Below are 19,625 nucleotides of genomic sequence, written 5' to 3'. Positions count from 1 at the left end.
AGGCCGTTTGTATTATCTTTCGTTTATAAGGAAGCTAGAGTCAAAAATAAATCGGCTTTTAACTGTAAGAACAGCGTCTGGATATTTCCTATTTACCATCTTATGGTTGATGGCAAATGCGCGTCAACCATAAGATTCCGGTTTAAAAACACTCAAGTGGCTTGAAGCGTCAGCTTAGCCCTGACAACCACAGACCTCAATGTATTTTCAAGTCAAGCTCCAGATTCTCAGCTTGGACTTTGACTAGGCCAGTCTAACTTGCGGCTATGCTTTGATACAAATCCCTCTGTTGCAGCTCTAACTGGCTCTTTAGAGTAGATGTCCTACTGGAAGGGGAACTTCCACCCTTGCACTGAGCGCCATCGTCCTATCAGCTCTGACCAACTTCCTGCTGCAGAAAAGCCTCTCCAACAGCATGATGCACAGACATCGTGTTTTACTGTGGTGTGCTCAGTGTTATTTTTTTAACCACATAGTGTTCTGCATGTAAGGCAGACCAGAGCTCCTTTGTGTTTGCTCTGTTCACAACTTGGCCTGCTGCAAACTACAAGACTTTTTATCTGTTAACAATGACGTTCTTGCCAGATTTGTTGAGTGCTCGACTTTAACAGTTGTCCTGTTGGCAGATTCTTCTCTAGAGTTACGGCAGATGTCTTGGCTAGCGTTATTAAACAATGCTCCCAGTCTAGGTGGGTCTGCAGGTGGTCCATCCTCTCTGCATGTCTTGATGATGGACTGATCAGAGCTCTGGGAGATGTTCAACACTGTTGTTGTAGAACCTGATCCTGGTTTAAACTGGATCAGACCTGTCTGCTGGGTTCCTTGGTCTCCATGATGCTGGTTGTTCTCTAATGTCCTCTAAAAAAACCTCTGAGGCCAGAAACAGAGCAGCTGCAGTGATACTGAGATGAAATAACACATGCAGAACACAACGAAAAAGTCCAAGGGGTGTGAATACTTTAGCAAGGCACTGTAAATCTGTTTAAAGATAATCTGAAATTACTTAATTTACAGTGAATGTTATTGAATTTGGGCTGGACTATTAATCGGATTTGCAATATAATCACAATTTCCAAATCGTAGACGTCCTTTAGGTGTCGGTAACATGTTTAAAGTGAGAGTTGCAGCAGTGAGATAATCTAATTTGATTATTTGTTTTAGAGTTTATTTAATCATACTTTTTTACCAGAAACTTTCAGGAATCTCACCACAGCATTAAGTAGCAGTCAAACTGTTTAATACATAGACTTGTTTGTTGGTTGCACTTTACATTCAACAAGGATTGATATCCAACTCAACAAGCTATTCTCTCGAATAATAATATTCTGATTAATAAAAACATTAATACATTTCTTGTCCTTGTTCACATACATCTTTATCTACAAGCCATTTTTGTTGCTAGTGGTGAATGCAGAGAAAAGTCTAAATTTAATAGCAATTATGGTTTAAAAAAAATTGCAATTAGGATTTTTTGGCAAATTATACAGCCCTAGATTGGATATTTAAATAAATCTGACTCATTTTGTGGGATACACCCTGTATTCTGGGATGGAAAACGGTGTGTCTTTTGACTTTATCATTCCTGGATGTTTGAAACGTTTGCATGTTTGGATTCAGGATACTTGGATTTCTACTTATTGGATTTGGTGGATTTTTGATGTATCAGCAAATACAGTGGATGTCTGTAGCCATTTGGCCTTGATCAGGCTGCCGGCTGCATATGACACGCTCACTAAGGCGATGAACGGACAGTTCTGGAAGGTGGAGGAGCAGAGCCAAAAAGCTGGATGTGCTGGGACGCAGACTGGCTTCAGTGGTTGAACTCAAGGGGAGATGGGATAAAATCTGGAAGTGAAGCGCGGAAAAGCCCAACAATTTGGAAAATTGGATTTCACCATTTGGAGCCAGCAAAAGACTTAAAGCTGACAGGAAAGTCAGGGCAGCTTGTCTCATAACAAATAACATATTTGGTCTATGCCCTCCCTATCTAATCACTCCTGGTTTGTTATGGCGAGAGTGCTCAGAACTCTCCCCTGCTCCCTCCTCCCCCGCTGACATCTCTGGATGCTTTCTGAACTGTTGGCCGGCTGATAACATCAAGGACAATGGCCTCTGGAGAGTTCACGTAAATATAAACACTTTCACCCAAACAGACACACATAACTGATGCTCATATAAACTGATGAAGTTACATGCGACTAGTCTCAGATGTTTACCTTCTGCTATATGTGTCTTGTCTTATTTGTGCTTTTTGTGGGTTTTTGATATCTCAAATTGTATCCTGTAAAAGGATAAAGTATGAGTTATGTTTTTTTCCCTCCCACCTTCCTTTTTGTGGCCTCTATTTCTTCCACAGAGTAATGGGAGCGCCCTGTGGGCACCGTGTAAGGCGGTGTCCTTGGCAGGATAGCTTCAGTAAATCATCTCCCCCTGAAATGTTTGTGATGTTTGTGATGGCAGTTGTACTGAAACAGCAATTTCCCTCTGGGATTATAAAAGTATTTCTGATTCTGATTCTGAAGGGGATACACTAGTATACACAGGGAGCAGAACAAAAGAAAATTAAGGCAGGAACTAGGCCTAAAGGAATTAACTAATATGGCAAGACCTTATTGAACATAATCAGAATCACAAATACTTTAATAATCCCAGAGGGAAATTATTATTTTAACAGGATATGGAATAATAGAATAATAGTAAACAGGATAAGGATTAGATATGGAATTAAATAAACAGGAAAATACTGAAAACAGAGTGGTCGTGTTTCCATCAATGTTTTTTTTTTTTAAAGCAGCACTAAGTAATTCACGAGTGCTGCTCCGCCTACAGGACCTTTCGAAAATAGAAATGTCATAAAATCTGGCTGCCCTCTGTGTGCCCCGCCTCTCACAGCTACACCACGCTGACACTCTCATAGCAGCTGCAGAGAAAGAGAGGCATGTGTGTTTACGGACAGATTGTTTTGGTTGGCTCGCTGCAGCAACACGAGCGGGTCATGTGCTGCATAGCTATGCGCTATGCAGCACATGACCTATGCACAAGAGTTATGTAAAGCTCTTGTTCATAGTTGCTTCTTTTGTACCCCATAGTAGCAACTCAGGGGTGGTTCTAGACAGTGGCCAATATAGGCCAGTGACCCAGTAGAACAGGTCCTGGCCCCTGTACTAAAGACATGATGTTAAATAAATCTCTTATGGACCAATTGCATTTTATTTACCTTTTACAGTTTTCCTCTAAAAATAATGTAAAAATTAAGCTGTTTCACGTTTAGCTCCAGCCGTATTGAGATAGGATAAGGGTTCTGCAACCTGATCTCATTATTGGCAGGCCCAAGCGCTAGAGAACGTTTTCAGCTTGTGATATGAGGGATATGCCTTTCTACCCACACAACAAAAAAACAACCCATTTCCTCATCTGTTTGTTGCGCCTCAATGAGCCGTGTTTGGTTGTGTGTGGGTCTGGCATAAAGAAAGGTTCACCCAGGCCGCCATTCATGCAAGAACTGCCACTGACTAGATATAAAGGCTAATTTACCAGACTTCTCCATTAATTTCAACCTCATAGTTTATTTTCCTGTTTTTGGATTGAAAGAGATCCTTAGGATTTATACAAAGTACAACAATCAGCACCTTGATAAAGGGTGCTGCTGTATGATGTGCTGGGTTCAGTCCATCGCTGTAGTAAACAACTGCAATGCTGTGATGCATCAGCTGCCAGAACTGCAATGTTGCATGAAACTTCATTTATAATGTGTACATTTTCCAGATATATGCAATATCTGTTGCACTCCAGCAATTTTCAATAGTTTTAATAAAATCTTTTTTTGTACAGCCTGCAAACCAGAAAGCTATGGTGAAGAGAGAAAATATGATGATAATCAATAATGAAATGTTAATTATCTTACCTGCATGCAGAGGAAAAAAAACACTATTACAGAGCCCTCTAGGGGACATGGGGATTTTTTCTTGTGTTACCTCGCAAAAACTTTTGCGTTCCCTCGCAAAGTGCATGTTTTCAAAAAGTACATGCCTGCCACCATAGCGTTCAGGAGCATGGGACATTAGATTTTTCAGAATACAAAGCTAGCAGATGTGCATAATCAAAAATTAACAGAAATACAATTATAGAGCATTCAGTGTTGCAAGAAAGCCCACACTGTTTCTGGATATACACATTATTGTATGAGTTAAGTTCTGTTCCGTTTTATGCATCTTTCCGTGTAAATTTGAAATGTCCCATGCTCCTGAATGCACCATAGCTTTCTGACACTCGCGAATGCATCACACTGGTCTGTGAACGATGTGCGGTGTAGATGCAGGTTTGATCTTCGGCTTAAGACAAAGCTTTGCAGTTTCAAATCTCACGCCGGCTCTCACGGTTTATTGTGTGTGAATGACAAGAGATCACCACAAATAAATCAGCCATACCTTTAGGGAACGCAAAAACTTTTGCGAGGGAACGCAAAAGTATTGCGAGGTAACACAAAAAAAAAAAATCCCCGTGTCCCCTTGAGGGCTCCGTACAGTAAAGCTACTTTTTCCACTCTTGGTGAAATTATTTTAGATTTTAACAACTTTTTGAATATTTTCTTCATTCTTTCATTATTCTGTGATAATAGCATAGCTATAATATGATGCAAAACCTTAATACCATTTTGTTACAAATCCCAGCTTACCCAGTCATAAAGAAATTAACCATTTGGAGGTATAATACAGATCATGCACATGATACCACTGATGTGTGCCAAAATGGTACTACACTCATACATTTACACTTAAGCCACATTTTCATCCACTCCTACAAAATGCTATGGTTAAATTTTATAACAACTGACATTATTTTGTATGAAAAATATATTGTATTAGAGAATTATTTATCCAGTCAATGCGCCCTCTGATGGACACATCACAGACAGAGAAGAACTTGTGTTATGGCAACCACGTCACTTATTTCTTGCAAAAACATAACTTCAAACGGATCCGTTCTTTGATCAACACTGTTGGAGTGCACAGTTAAGTTACAGACAAAATAAAATGTTCAAATTAATTAAAATTTTCTGTCTGTGTGACGTAATCATTGCGCATGCTCAGCTCAGTCAAAGCTTCCATTGAAATGCGATTTAATAATGTTTTTCTGTATTTTTGTTATTCCTTTTAAATCATGCAATAGTTGCACAATTACAACTAAATACAAGAAGAAACATCCCTCCCAGAATAAAGGAAAAACAAAAAAAAGCAAGAAAAACGAACAAATTGCCTTCCCGTAAGTTACTCTGCTTGTTTTCTGCTTGCAGAAGTTGATAGGATCACAAACTGAAATATTGAGCTCAATAGGGCTGGGGTTTTTGATTTTAACATGCTGACGTGTTGTTGCTGTTATTATTGTTGTTCTTGTTAAACTGCATTCTATTTGATTTTTTCCTGCAAAATAATAACAATTTTTCTATTTTGTACTCACTTTGTTTCCTTATGTAATCCTGCCGAACCTAGCAGCTGGTCTATAACTTTTGATTTATCCTAAATTACATACAGTCAGGGGTTACAATAAGTTTGGTCTCTTTTCCAAATGTAATCTCTTACTGGAATAACTTTGCTCCAGATCTGAACTGGAAGAAAATTTGGTATCTTCCTTCTATATACTTGATTATTAACTAAATTAAAGAAATAACCTTTAAAATAATCCTGAGAAAATAATTCTGAGAAGATTCAAAAAGGACATTGAGGTGAACTGTTCTTTTTGTAAACTCAGTGAAGAAAATTTATGTCATTTATCTTGGTCCTGTCCTTCCTCATGCACCTTTTGGCAAGATATCTGCATGCTTATTTCCCAATACGTTTTTAACAACTTTTTCACCTCACTTATGTGGATGAATTGCTTTGATTCTTCAGTTACCCTACTAATAAGAAAGACACATTTTATCATCAACTTAATTTTATTACTGGCAAAATTTCACATACATAAATCTAAATTCTCCAGTCACATGCCCTCCGTCCTAATCTTTAAAGAAGAGTTCAAACAATATATTCTAACATTTAAAGACGACTGATCTGTGTACGCTCTATAACATTTTTGCAAACTAATTTATGTACCTATATGTGATGTGTAAACCTGTGGCGATGTTATTTGTTACTTTGTTTTATGCATGTATTACAGATATTTTTGCAATACCAACATTTCATTACAGTCTCTGAAAACTTAGTGGACGGGGGTCCACATCCCTACAAGGAGATGCATGCACTGTGGTCCCAGAAGCCCCTACTTGTCAGGGGGACCCTTCACGCTATCCTCCACAGTTGATTGCCGCTGCCTGCTGCCATGAACAACTGATCCCTGGACTATTTAAATGAGTCTTTTTAGAGCAACCCCAAGAATGCTACAATATTTTCCAAGAGCCATGCAATCACACTCAATATATTTTATACTATATTTAAATATTTATATATTTTAGTTGGATTCACAAGTAGATAAAGACAATGCTGGGTGCACACGATTCACAATCTCACATAGATATGAAAATACTGATGGAAACAAAAAGAGCAAGGACAATATGGTTTAAAGACAGCCGGCATAGTTACTGCAATATGCAACAAAACTGCTAGAATTGCAGGTTTTCCTCATATTGTGCAGCTCTAACACAGACATTGACATTTACCAGTGTGGAAAAGGTTACACATCTGTTTCTAAAGCGTTGGAACCCCAGTGACCAACAAGGAGAGACAATATCCACAAATTCAGAAAACAATGGGGTAAAAATGGCTGATCTACCAAAATTACTCCAAGAGAGCATTGTTGACTCATCCAGGAGGTCACCGAAGAACCCAGAACATCATCTAAAGCCCTGAAGGACTCACCTGGCTCAGTTAAAGACAGAGGTCATGATTCAGCAATTAGAAAAAGAGAGTATGCAAACAATGGACTGATTGGAAGAGAGCCAGAAGCTAGAAGATCATAAAGGCCCATCTAACATTTACAAAAAAAAACAAAGAAAGAAAAAAAAAAACATCTTGATGATCCACAAAATGTTTGGAGGAAAGCTTTTAGGCAAATAATGAAACTTCTTAGAAGGTGGCTGTCTTCTTACGTGTGGTGTAAAACTAGCAGAACATCACACGTACAGTCAAACATGGTGGTGGTAGTGTGATGCTGTGATGATGTTTCAAAACCAAGATAACTCGTTGGTATTTGATAGAAAAAGTACTTCTGTTCTCTTCCAGAAAATCCCGAATGAGAAAGTCCGACCGTCAATCTGTGACCTCAAACACACAGTTACATTTGGCAAATGCATGATTGGCTCGAAACATACTAAATGAACATTTTGGAGTGGCCTAGTCAAAGTCCGGACTTGAATCCAGCTGAGATGGTTTCATGACCAACAGGCTGTTCAAGCTTGAAAACCCTCTGAATTAAAACAATAAGTGGCAATTATTGCAAATGGTTGTTGGCAGCTGCTGGTGGAAAAAAACAATTATTAGGGTTAGGTCGGAATTACTTTTTTCACTTTGTGTGAGATCACTTTTCTGCTTAATAAACAAAATCTTCATTTGAAAACAGTTTAATCTATCTACTCAGGTTATCTTTGTCTGATATGATTGTTTTGTCTGAAACCCTTTAACACACGTGTGAAACTCAAGGCCCGCGGGCCGAATCCGGCTCGTCAAGGCAATTTATCCGGCCCTCAAGAGCCAAAAAAGGCATGTCATGTCATAAAGTAGAGGCATATATCCTTTTAAAGTGTATAAAGTTACTAAAACTGTGCCTTCTGTTGCAAATGTTGAATTTTTTTTAACTGTGTACTAACAGCATCCTGCCACTGTTTTTTCACAACACAATAAACTAACCCAGAAATGTCCAAAAAGAGGAAAAGTGATGCAGAATGATGAGTTAAAAGTGTAATTCACCCCAATATCAACTTTTTTTTTTTTGCAGAAAAACTGTATAAACTGGGCCTAAGGTGCTACTTTTATGTTACTGTGAAATATTTTACATTTTTACGTGAACTGGAATGAAATTATGAAATCAAAGGTATCATCTATACACGTGCAACCAGCCCTTTTAATGACTTCATAATACCAAAGTGGCCAAATACAGAAATTTGTTTGACAAGCCTGCATTAGAATGATTAAAAAAGCAAAAACAGAGGGAATCTGTCAGGGGGCATAAAAATTAAAGTTTCACAGCACTGTGTGTCACAGGCTCCAAGTTGGACCATTTTAATATAAAATTTCATACAAGGATAAAGTTGTAGAAGAAAAAGACCTATTTAAGCCCTAAATATCCGCCTTAGCTCTTGTTTCCAGAAAATAGCCGATACATCCAGGCAACCAAGAGGATTTTTTATGTTTTTCTTCCTGTCTTTGGGAATTTTTCCAACATTCAAACCAATTTGCGCAAAAATACCAATAAAAATCTGATTTCATTCTGATTTTAAAGTTATTATTGTGGATATTTTGTGGCAGGTCACCAGAATGTGTCGTTTTAATCCAGACAAAGTGACTAACGCTGGCAGCCATGTTGAGTTTTTCCATTCAGAGGTCTGTATGAGAGACGCGCTGGATGGAAATGTGACGCAACTGTGCCGGCGATATTTAAAAGCATTTACGTCTTTCTGATTTATACTTCTGTCCCACTAAGGGAATACAACGATTAAGCACTTTTTAAGTCCCACTGACCACTAAGAGTGATCTACACATTTATACATTTATACACTGATATATCAGTATGTGACAGAGGAGAGCTGGAATCAACTCCACCCACTGAGCCGCCGTCCCCTGACAACTCAAATGTACCTTTTTCTATTACTTTGCTTTGTATATTACTTATAGTTTTTATTTTTTACAGTTGAACAATGAAACACAAAAAAAAGCAATGGGTTTAAAACCAGTTTGAGGATTTTATGCAGGATAAACTGCAGCATTAATAAAGTTTCCTTAAAGACACAGTCCCTTTCCTCTCAGCAGATGACACACACGAGAGAGACGGATGTCCCCATATTAATTACAATAAAACTAAACTATAAAAAGACTAATTTAAAAGTTTAACATTAAAAGAGGGATAGATACGGTGGCCCTGAGGTGCAAAGCGCTACAACTTTAAGGAAAGCACCCCAACATTAATGAAAGCGCTACAACTTTAAGGAAAGCACCCCAACTTTAAGGAAAGCACTACAACATTTAGGAAAGCGCTACAACAATAAGGAAAGCACTCCAACATTAACAAAAATATTACAACATTAACAAAAGCACTTCAACATTAACGAAAGCACTCCAACAATAACGAAAGCGCTGCAACATTTAGGAAAGCGCTACAACATTAACAAACCGGAAGAGGTACGTCCCAGTGGGAGACCTAAGAAATCGCTGATTGGACTACAGCTCGTTTTTACTTTTGAACCGAAAGTATTTCTGGCTTTACTGTGTTTTTTAAAAACATGAATGTTCTCGGTGATCCAAACCGTAAGATGCAGTCTAAAACGCCACTTAGTCTGTTTATAAGTTTCGCTTTTATTCATTATGCTTTTTTTTTAACTACGTGCGCTGTGTTTCTGTACCTCAACGCTCTGGTCTGCTCCTCTCCCCTCCCTCCCCTCGGACCCAGGGGCTTTTATCAGCGGCAGCCTTATCACTACGTTTAATGTCTCTCTCCACTCCTACCAAAATGTCCTAATTAAAATCAATAGGAGTGTCCGTAGCTGTGTTTCATGCTATTTTCTTTTTAACGACACAGAACCAGTGGCGCTTCGGTGGGCGTGCTGCCTTGGCTTGAATTCAGGTGCGCAAAATTACGTTACATATAATTTAGGTGTGCACTTTTAAGGGTCATTTCAACAAGCTTGTAACATCAGGAGCTTCAGTTCAGACCCAATATTCATTCTCTTCCCTCTAAAGGAGCCATATACAGTCTTTATTTATGCTTTCCCCCACTGTTATCCCTCGCGCGCAGCGCACCAGGGTGAAATAGAGCAGCTGCGGATCATGCGTAAAGACGCAGCGTGAACGACGCAGCCCTGTATGCTTTAAGGGTTACAGCTGACTGGAAAATGTTGGACCTTTTAGGCTTGATCAAACTCCGCCTCATTCACAAATGAGACCAACATGGATAGATTAATGATAAGCTGTAGTTTCATTATCAACTACGATAACATAAAATCTGTTTGGGGGGGGTGGTCTTTACGCATGATCCGCAGCTGCTTTATTTTACCCTGGTGCGCTGCGCGCGAGGGATAACAGTGGGGGAAATGCATAAATAAAGACTGTATAGGGCTCCTTTAGAGGGAAGAGAATGAATATTGGGTCTGAACTGAAGCTCCGATGTTACAAGCTTGTTGAAATGACCCTTAAAAGTGCACACCTAAATTATATGTAACGTAATTTTGCGCACCTGAATTCAAGCCAAGGCAGCACGCCCACCGAAGCGCCACTGGTTCTGTGTCGTTAAAAAGAAAATAGCATGAAACACAGCTACGGACTCTCCTATTGATTTTAATTAGGACATTTTGGTAGGAGTGGAAAGACATTAAACGTAGTAATAAGGCTGCCGCTGATAAAAGCCCCTGGGTCCGAGGGGAGGGAGGGGAGAGGAGCAGACCAGAGCGCTGATGCACAGAAACACAGCGCACGTAGTTAAAAAAAAACAGAATTAATAAAAACGATACTTATAAACAGACTAAGTGGCGTTTTAGACTGCATCTTATGGTTTGGATCACCGAGAACATTCATGGTTTTAAAAAACACAGTAAAGCCAGAAATACTTTCGGTTCAAAAGTAAAAACGAGCTGTAGTCCAATCAGCGATTTCTTAGGTCTCCCACTGGGACGTACCTCTTCCGGTTTGTTAATGTTGTAGCGCTTTCCTAAATGTTGCAGCGCTTTCGTTATTGTTGGAGTGCTTTCGTTAATGTTGAAGTGCTTTTGTTAATGTTGTAATATTTTTGTTAATGTTGGAGTGCTTTCCTTATTGTTGTAGCGCTTTCCTAAATGTTGTAGCGCTTTCATTAATGTTGGGGTGCTTTCCTTAAAGTTGTAGCGCTTTCATTAATGTTGGGGTGCTTTCCTTAAAGTTGTAGCGCTTTGCACCTCAGGGCCACCGTAGATAGACAATCTAAAATGCACAGAAAAATTCTCACCTGGCTCCATCTTGATGACTTTAATAGCTGCCAGCTCTCCATTCTGCTTGTTGCGGGCCTAAAAAAAACAAATAAAAAAAACAACACAAATTATTCTTTGCACGTTAACAGGAGTTAGAAGACAACAGAGCACGGTAAACTGGGTGTAGCTGAGTTTTCTTGTGCAATGCTGGTGTTTAATCTGCATGTTTGCAGTCCAGATCTGTGGAGTGCAAGAAAAAAAGCCACAACTCTTTGCGGCGTTGTACTAAGAATGTGTACACACACACACACACACACACACACACACACACACACACACACACACAGCAAGCATTCATGCGTACATGCAGTCAAACACACATGCATGGGGTGACCTTTAAAGGTGTGATAGCAAAGATAGAGCAAAATTGTCACAGTTATAAAAAACAAAATAAAGAAACACTGGTTTTCCTAATTAAACCTTTTCCTGTTTTCTGCCTGTTTTTTCTTTCTTGGTTTGCAGGAGGTTGGTGAAAGGTTTTGTTGTGAAAAGTATTTAGCAAGCACCAATCTAGTGAGACCTTTTTGGTCCAGTGAGGCACGACTACTTATGTTTCGTTAAAGTCACAGCTGGGCGTTAATAAAGGAGAAGAAATGCCTTCAGAAAATAACCAAATGTGCCCAAATAATTCCAATAAATACATTTCTGGCTGTCTTTAGGGTCTGGAGTCCATCACAGTTTGCTTCTTTTAGTATATATACTGTCCAGGGTGTACCCCGCCTCTCGCCCACTGACAGCTGGAGATATAGGCCCCAGCACCCCTCACGTCTTAGAAAATGGATGGATGGATATATATTGATTTTACAAACCTCTTTGTTTTATTGTCTAAAGACACTACTTAGAAAACAAATAAGTAAAAATATATTTAAACTAAACTTCATGTTAAGTGCCTGACAGGAGATAATGTTCACTCATCATGGAAAGGATTTCATTTGGAAATATTTATTATTTTGGATCGATCTCTCTGTCCAAGGTGGAAGGGATATAAAACATACAACTCCAATAAACTAAAAAAAAACAAAAAAAAAAACATGAATTTTTAATTCATGATGGATTTTGTCTAAGCCACACATGATCAGGATTAAACATAAAGGTTCAAATATATACATACAGTAGATTCAGCTAAATAATTTATTAAGCTGAGCTGAAGGTTGTAGTATTTTTAACCTGACGTTAGCTTCTAGTTGGAGATCAGGATTGGCTGCAGCTGTTAAAAACTAAAAGGATTTCTTGGACCGGGCTCTCTGGGCTGAGCCACACTCAGAACAATGATTGAAGGAATTTGGTTGAGACGTTAGGAATCGGCCAGGATTAAACGAGCCGTGATCTGGTAACGGTGCCACGGTTTAGCATCACCACGGATTGAGAGGGAAGAAGCTCCTGCTGCACGGCCGGACGCCCACATGGACGAGCCAACTGCGTTCAGGACAAACGCTCAATGGTCAGACGAGACAAGCATCGAGCTGTTTGGCAACAAAGCACATCGAGGTGGCGCAGATGTTAGCCTTGTTTCCCTGCAGCAACAAAGTTCTGGGTTCAACTCCCGGCCTGGAGTTTGCATGTTTAACCCTGGGTGCGTCGTCTCCGTTAGGTTAAATAGTCCTGAGGTGTGAGTGTGCATGATCTGTCTGTCTCTGTGTTGCCCTGTGACCAGTCCAGGGTGAACCCCGCTATATGTCCATTGACCGCCGGAGATGTGGACCAAGCCACCTTGCAAGGAGGCAATAGATGGAGGAGTCAGGATGAGGCTGTCAAACCTCATGTTGGTTTCTCTGCCAGTGCTATTTGTGCATTACCCAAAGAGGAATGGAAATAAGAAGGACTGCCTCTAAATTCTTCAAACTTAATGTAAAATCAGCAGCTAGATGCTGGTGAAGATTCTCAGTCATCCAGGTCATGGTCATTCCAAAAAACAGTAAAAAACAAAACAACTGGACTTGTTTTCCGTAGTTGAAGACGTTTCGCTTCCTCTTCTGGAAGCTTTCTCAATTCAAAAAGTCTGGAGTAATGATGACTACCAAGCTTTATACTACTGCCCAAACAAAGGCCTTGTAATGGCTTAGATAACATGCAAGTTCAACAGAAACAGGACCACCCCTTAGTAATGGGCGGTCCTTAAAGACATTAAGCCAGCAGATTGAACTGAAACTGGTCCACTCCTCTGTAACGAGGAGTCGTTAGGGTTGTTATTGGCTTGGCTTAAAGGAACAATGTTTTGATCACCTGAATGAGGGTGAGAGTTAAGGTGATGATTGGCCAGAATTAATCCTATAGCTGTATTGTAAGTTTTTGAGAGTTGGAACCTAAGACCTCCTCCTCTGTTCAAGGTTGGTTTTTCTCTCTTAAAGAAAGCTTGGTACTGCACATTACTCCAGACCTTTTGAGTTGAGAAAGCTTCCTGGAGAGGAAGCGAAACGTCTTCAACTACGGAAAAAAAAAGTCCAGTTGCTTTGTTTTTTACTTTTTTTTGAATCAGTAGCTAGATGTTTGAAACTCGGCTACAGGTGTTCCAGCGGCAGAACGATTGCGAATAGACATTAAGACCGTTTCTGCAACCAATCCCAAATCCGGCTCCGTGACAGGAAGCCACCAGATTTTAACGAACTTTAACCAACTAAACAGCATCTAGTCAGTATAATCCCAGATGGCTACAACAGAAACCAACTTCCAGAGGAAAATGTAATTATTTCTAACCGTGTGGATAACAGGGAAAACAAAGAAAACTCTCTCAGACCCTACGTTGCATAATGACTCCGCCCTGAAGAGAGATTGTTTCAATTAACCCATTAAAGGTCTAAGATTAATTTAACTAATGCTGGTGATGCGAGCATGCAGACAAACCACAACTGAAAACAAACTAGACAGTTTTAGACACCTTTTAGTTTGTTTATAATTTTTTTGTTAAAATAGTGAAACACTTTTGCCATTACACTGTCAGAATCTGCCACTAGCTAATGCCTGCTAAGGACAGGATAAAGTCAAACTAAAATCAGATTAAAACACAAAGACCCAAAAACACTGTACGTGAATTAGGACTAAACTCCACTCACAAAGTGGGGTCATAAATCAAAAATAACTCCACATTTCACACATGGCTGAACAACCCTCCCACAAGTAAATGAAACGGCGATTCACACTGTAACTCCTTAAATAGACAACAGTCATAGGCGTAGCGGGCCGGGGGCAGGACAGGTTGTGCAGAGCAAAACGGAAACTCCTCTGTCTCAGAGAGGGAGTTTTCAAAACGCCACACGTGGCATTTAAAGCTCAAGTTTCTCCAGAGCAACAAATGCCACAAAAGTGTTGAAAAGAGCATTAAATATCATTCTCAAAGCAAGAGCAAGAGATGTCACAGAACCAGAACCAGGTGATTAACCGGCAAACATCAACTGTGGCCTTCATAATTCACTTTACCACTGAACCTTTGTGCCGGCAACCTTTACGTTGGTAGAAAAACGTAGAGTAAACGCGTCTTGTGATGTAATTTAAAACAGAAAACCTTTTCTTTTTTTTTAGGGACGCGGCTCGAATAGCGGCCACCTCCACGCCGTGAGCTCAATTAGTCGGAAAACCTGAACCGCCGGCGTTTTAATGTAATGGAAGCTGAGACTTGGCAGCGGGGGGCGTTTACATGTTGCCGTTGGTCTGCTTTAAGCATTAAGCGTTACTCTGACTGTGAAATGGAAAGCTGGCGTGGTGCGGTTGCAGTAGGAGGTGGGTCACAAACAAATTGCATCACACACCTACTTAACTTAACTTGGCCAGGCTTTAATGCTGCGTCGCTGACTGATCTTAAACACAGCATCAGATATGTCTGGATCTACAGATGTGATTTAAATCGTCCTCACTTACTGTAGGGAAACCTGATTGGACTAAATCTAACTGAGGTGTATAAATCTAAACCTGATTACTTTCACAAAGGTGAAAGTAATCATTGGCAAAAAAAAAAAAAACTCACATTTGACAGGCAGTGTATTAAAGCTATAGTTGGTAATCCTGTTCAGAAACACTTTTCGTAATACTGGGTGAAATGGTCCTTCCATCCTGAAAGTAGTCAATACATTCAGAAAAAGGTGGTTAAGAAAAGTTGTTTTCTGTGGAGCTGCAGGCCTATAAAACTGACCAATCTCTGCCGTTGGGTCAGAATGGCAGTGATTGGTCAGAGTTTTGTTCCTGCTCTAATCCCCATCTGTCCCTCCAGTTCTAGGGGTATCTCCTTATCTATTGGCCATCATTCTGAAGCTTTTACGTAACGCCAGTGTGCGTGCTAGCTCCTTGTTAAAAGATGGCAGCCAGAAGGAAAGCCAGAGGTTATCTAAACATATTTAGGGCAATTATTCTGCTCAGTAGTCCTGCATGATGTTAGGAAAACATGCATCACGCTGGAGAACGTTGCGATAAAAATAAGGCTTAAAAAAAAAAGAACCTTTCACAGTGTTTGGCTTTGGCTTCATTGCAAACATAGACCACAGTAGTCTCTCCATCAATTGGACAAAAATAGTCCATCTCAAACGTAAGTTTTTAAGGAAAAGTTTGGTATTGTGGAAATAAAACAACTTGGTTGTAGTTTTTAATCCTTAAAACCTTCTAAAACATATTTTTCCCTGCTGTATGAGACCACCAGCCTCTCTACACTGCAAAAACAGAACTAAAAATAAGTAAAATTTTCTTAAAATGAGTGTATCTGTCCTTGATTTGAGAATATAAATAACATGATCTGCCAACAGAATAAGAGTTTTGAACTTAAAATAGGAGCAACTCATCTCCAGCATCTTATTTCAAGTGCAGGACGTCTAATTATCTTATTTTAGAGGTCAAAATACTCATTCCATTGGCAGATATTATTTAACTGCTCAAATCTAGGACAGAAACACAAATTTTAAGAACATTTTACTTATTTTTAGATCCGTTTTTGCAGTGTAGATGTGTGAAAGGAAACTATAACCTGTATATGTATGTCAGCTAATATTCACTGCAGTGCAATGTATTTTTATTGAAAGGGTTCAGGACGCCATGGACTTGATCAAGGTTCCCGAGGCCTTTGGAAGAGAAACGGGTATTATTGTCTTTAATCTGCTTGGCTGAAAGACAATTATCTTAAATCCAAATCTACGTTGGGTATGAATAATTTTGGTCTTAACTGTATAGTTTAGCCTCAATAAAACATCTATGCTATAATGATCTGAGGCACAGTGATTGTTTATTACACATGCCTTCAGCAAGAAAATAATAAATCTCATATTTTCAACTTGCTTGTCAAAACGAAACTAAACTAAAAGATTTGCATGAGGACGCTAGGTTGTCTCCTAAAGGTCCGGACAGATGATCTCTGGAGCATAGATGTGGGTAATTTCACACGCTGATGTTTAAAAATCACATAATGTGATACAGAATATAAGATAAGAGCTGTTTTTGGGTTTAACATGATTTCTTTGGTGATTTCTTTTTTGTGTGAGTTTGTGTGAACGTGGAGATGCTGGAAGTCACCCTGAACCTCGGCATCACTCTGATGAGGATCTGTGTTTCTGGGAAAGTTTAGTCACACTTATCATTAGACAGCAGATTGCATGTATCTGTGCAGAGCTTTGTTGAACATTCTTGCACAATAGCTCTGATTAAGCGAGCCACCGATGAACCTTCGAAGAAGCTGAACATCTTCTGGGAAAGCCTCGGTTCAGCCACAGCGTGTCTGTGCTTGCAGTGAGCAGAGAACAGCTACATGTAGTAATGCGTGATGCCATGAAAATAACAACGCGGAAAATGTGTTGACTTGAAGCAGTGAGACCAAAGAGGTCAACGAGGGGAAAGACAGAGGGTAAACAAGCAAACAAGCAAAAGATAAATGTCACAGCGGAAGCCGTGGACCTTCCACTAAACCTTTCCACCCCGCAGGCTGGTTACCTCCTCAGATAATCTCAGCACAGACCTGGGGGTGTTGGTGGGTGGGGGGGGGGGGGGGGTTCCTTCCATTGGTCACTGAGATGCTCTGATTTTTCTCTGATGCTCGTTAAGCAATCCACCGCCACGGCAACGAGAGCCGATGAAGGAAAACGAGGAAGTGAATCCTGCCTACTTCCTTTCACCGCAAATCACAAATATTCGACCTGCTCTTGCGAAAAGGTCACGGGGACAAAAGTGCTGTGGGTCTAACCAACACATAAAACCTGCTGCAGCACGGGGGGGGGGCGTTCATGTGAAACCCAGCTTTACCTGAAACGTTGCACATCAGGTGCCACAGCCCGGCGAAGGGCCCGGGGTCCTTACCGGGTTCTGAAATTATCTAAATCCGGTCACAGGTGTAGAAAAAACGGTCCACATTAAACAAAGAAGAAGCGGTGTGTGAAAAATTAAACACACCCTATGACATTTCACCTTTTTTTTCGGGGGGAGGGGTGCTTGGCCCACTTGTCTTTACGGCGCCGTTTCAGTTCTTTTGGGTCTGCAAACATCTGTTGATTCAAATCTTTTCAGGCCTCAGACTGAAGTCTGGAGCTCCGCTGAGTCTTTCTGTCGCAGTTCTGCTGCCGTACACTGCAAAAACGGATCTAAAAATAACTAAAATGTCCTTAAAGTTAGTGTATTTATCCTTGATTTAAGCAGGTAAATAAGATTACCTGCCAATGGAATGATTATTTCGGCCCCTAAAATTAGATAATTAGACATCCTGCACTTGAAATAAGATGATTGAGATGAATTGTTCCTATTTTAAGTGCAAAAATCTTATTCCGTTGGCAAATCATCTTATTTACCCACTCAAATCAAGGGCAAATACACTAATTTTAAGAACATTTTACTTATTTTTAGTTCCATTTTTGCAGTGTATTTGGCATCATGGTTCTGTTGATGACCCAATATGGACCAATATGCCTGGCAGAAGGCCTCATATCTGACTCTAGAATAACTGGAGGAGTTCATAGTCCACCCTATGACTGCAAGGAGCACCAAAAGCCACACCATAATCCCTCCAGTGCTTCGGCAGGTAAGACGTGTTGTTTGGGTGGTTCAGTGATCTCTGCTTTGGTCTCATCAGCGTACAGGACCTTGTTCCAAATGTCTTCTGGTTCAACTTTACAAACATAAGCTGAGCTGCCATATTGTACTTAGAGAAATGTGCCTTTTTCTATCTCAACCCTTTCAAACAAGCCACTCTTGTTTAGTCAAATGCTATTTAACATGCTAACGGAGACCTGTAGAGTTGGAGCTAACAGGTTGTATTATTTTTATCACTTATCTACCATTTGTGGATAGATGAGCAATGAAATCAGCTTTTCTAATGTCGTTGCTGGTGTTTTCTCCCCCTAGGCATTGCATTAGCATACACTCCAGTTTTTGTTCTGTATAATCTGACCCAATCTGTATAATATGATTGAACTTGATTTTGTAAAGTGCCTTGAGATGTCATGTTTCATGATTTGGCGCTATATAAATAAAATTGAATTGAATTGAATTGAATTGTTGATGATGAGCTAATCAGGTGCATTCAATGAGCAGCACCAAGCTGTTGCTTCCCCCTCTTACTTCCTGTCAGAGCAGCAAGGGTGTACTCAGTTTTTAAAACCACAGCTACTACATTTAGGCTTCGTCTTTGTTTAAGAAATAGGGACAGTGTGGGATCTGTTGTCGGTCTGGAAGCTGGTAAAAACCAGATTCCTTTAACCTTCCCATGATACATGAAAACCATAAAGAAAGTGAGCTTTCTTCCTCTTTTCTTTCTCTAGTTCTGCAACTGTGAGCGTTTATAAATCCACACGCCAAACTTTCAGCCACATTTATCTGATACCTGACAGATTTAGGGTTATTTTAAATACCAATGAACCCTCTAGCTGCTCATAACGATCCCGGCTTACACACAACAGTTGGGCCGAACCGAGAATAAACCGCCTGTACCGTCAGAAATTAAAACAGAAATAAAAACCCACGTGTTACACAGGAAAAATGTATACTTATTTATAATTTCTCTCATGGTAATGAAATATGTTGGTTTCATTTCTAATGTGGAGAATTAGAGGTAAAGTAGATGCATGTGGAGCGAATATGAAGAGGCCTGCAGCGTCAAGTTGCACCAGTTTGAACAGCAACAACCTTCAAATCTCAACTTAATCACACCTGAAATGAGCAAAGCCAGCTTTATTTATGAGCACTTTCATAACAGCACACCTGACACCAAAGTGCTGAATAAACATCATAGCTGGAAGAATAGCGTTAAAAACCCAGAGCAGTGCAGGTTCTGTGCTGCGAAGTGACTTAAAATCAGGACAAAAGCCCCGGGAATGTTATGCGCCGTTAAAAGGTCATTCAACTCTGCATAGACTATTGTCTCTAATAATTTTGAAAGGAAAAGAAAACTAGGAGATGGATTTTAAATGTGACAGTCCGGCTGATTAATCAATGGCTTCTGTTTCCAGTCGTTTGTAGCAGCGCCCGAGGACAGACTACAGTTAAAAACGGCAAGAGAAGAAGAAATGACCCCTTTTAATAACCT

At 39.9% G+C, this 19,625-nt stretch overlaps 1 protein-coding gene across 1 annotated transcript in view; it reads right to left on the bottom strand.

The window, feature by feature from the left end:
* Positions 1 to 19,625, bottom strand: part of LOC105930213 (mitogen-activated protein kinase kinase kinase kinase 5) — a 73,409-nt gene that overhangs the window by 28,838 nt on the left and 24,946 nt on the right. Inside the window, exon 2 of the mRNA XM_012868312.3 lies at positions 11,122 to 11,179. Within this exon, the coding sequence (XP_012723766.1) occupies positions 11,122 to 11,179 (58 nt within the window). The remainder of the gene's footprint in view (positions 1 to 11,121; positions 11,180 to 19,625) is intronic.

The sequence above is a fragment of the Fundulus heteroclitus genome, chromosome 18 (assembly GCF_011125445.2).
Source record: "Fundulus heteroclitus isolate FHET01 chromosome 18, MU-UCD_Fhet_4.1, whole genome shotgun sequence".
In the NCBI taxonomy this organism is placed as follows: domain Eukaryota; kingdom Metazoa; phylum Chordata; class Actinopteri; order Cyprinodontiformes; family Fundulidae; genus Fundulus; species Fundulus heteroclitus.
The sequence above is the reverse complement of the archived record's forward strand: the minus strand, read 5'-3'. Positions and strand labels throughout refer to the sequence as shown.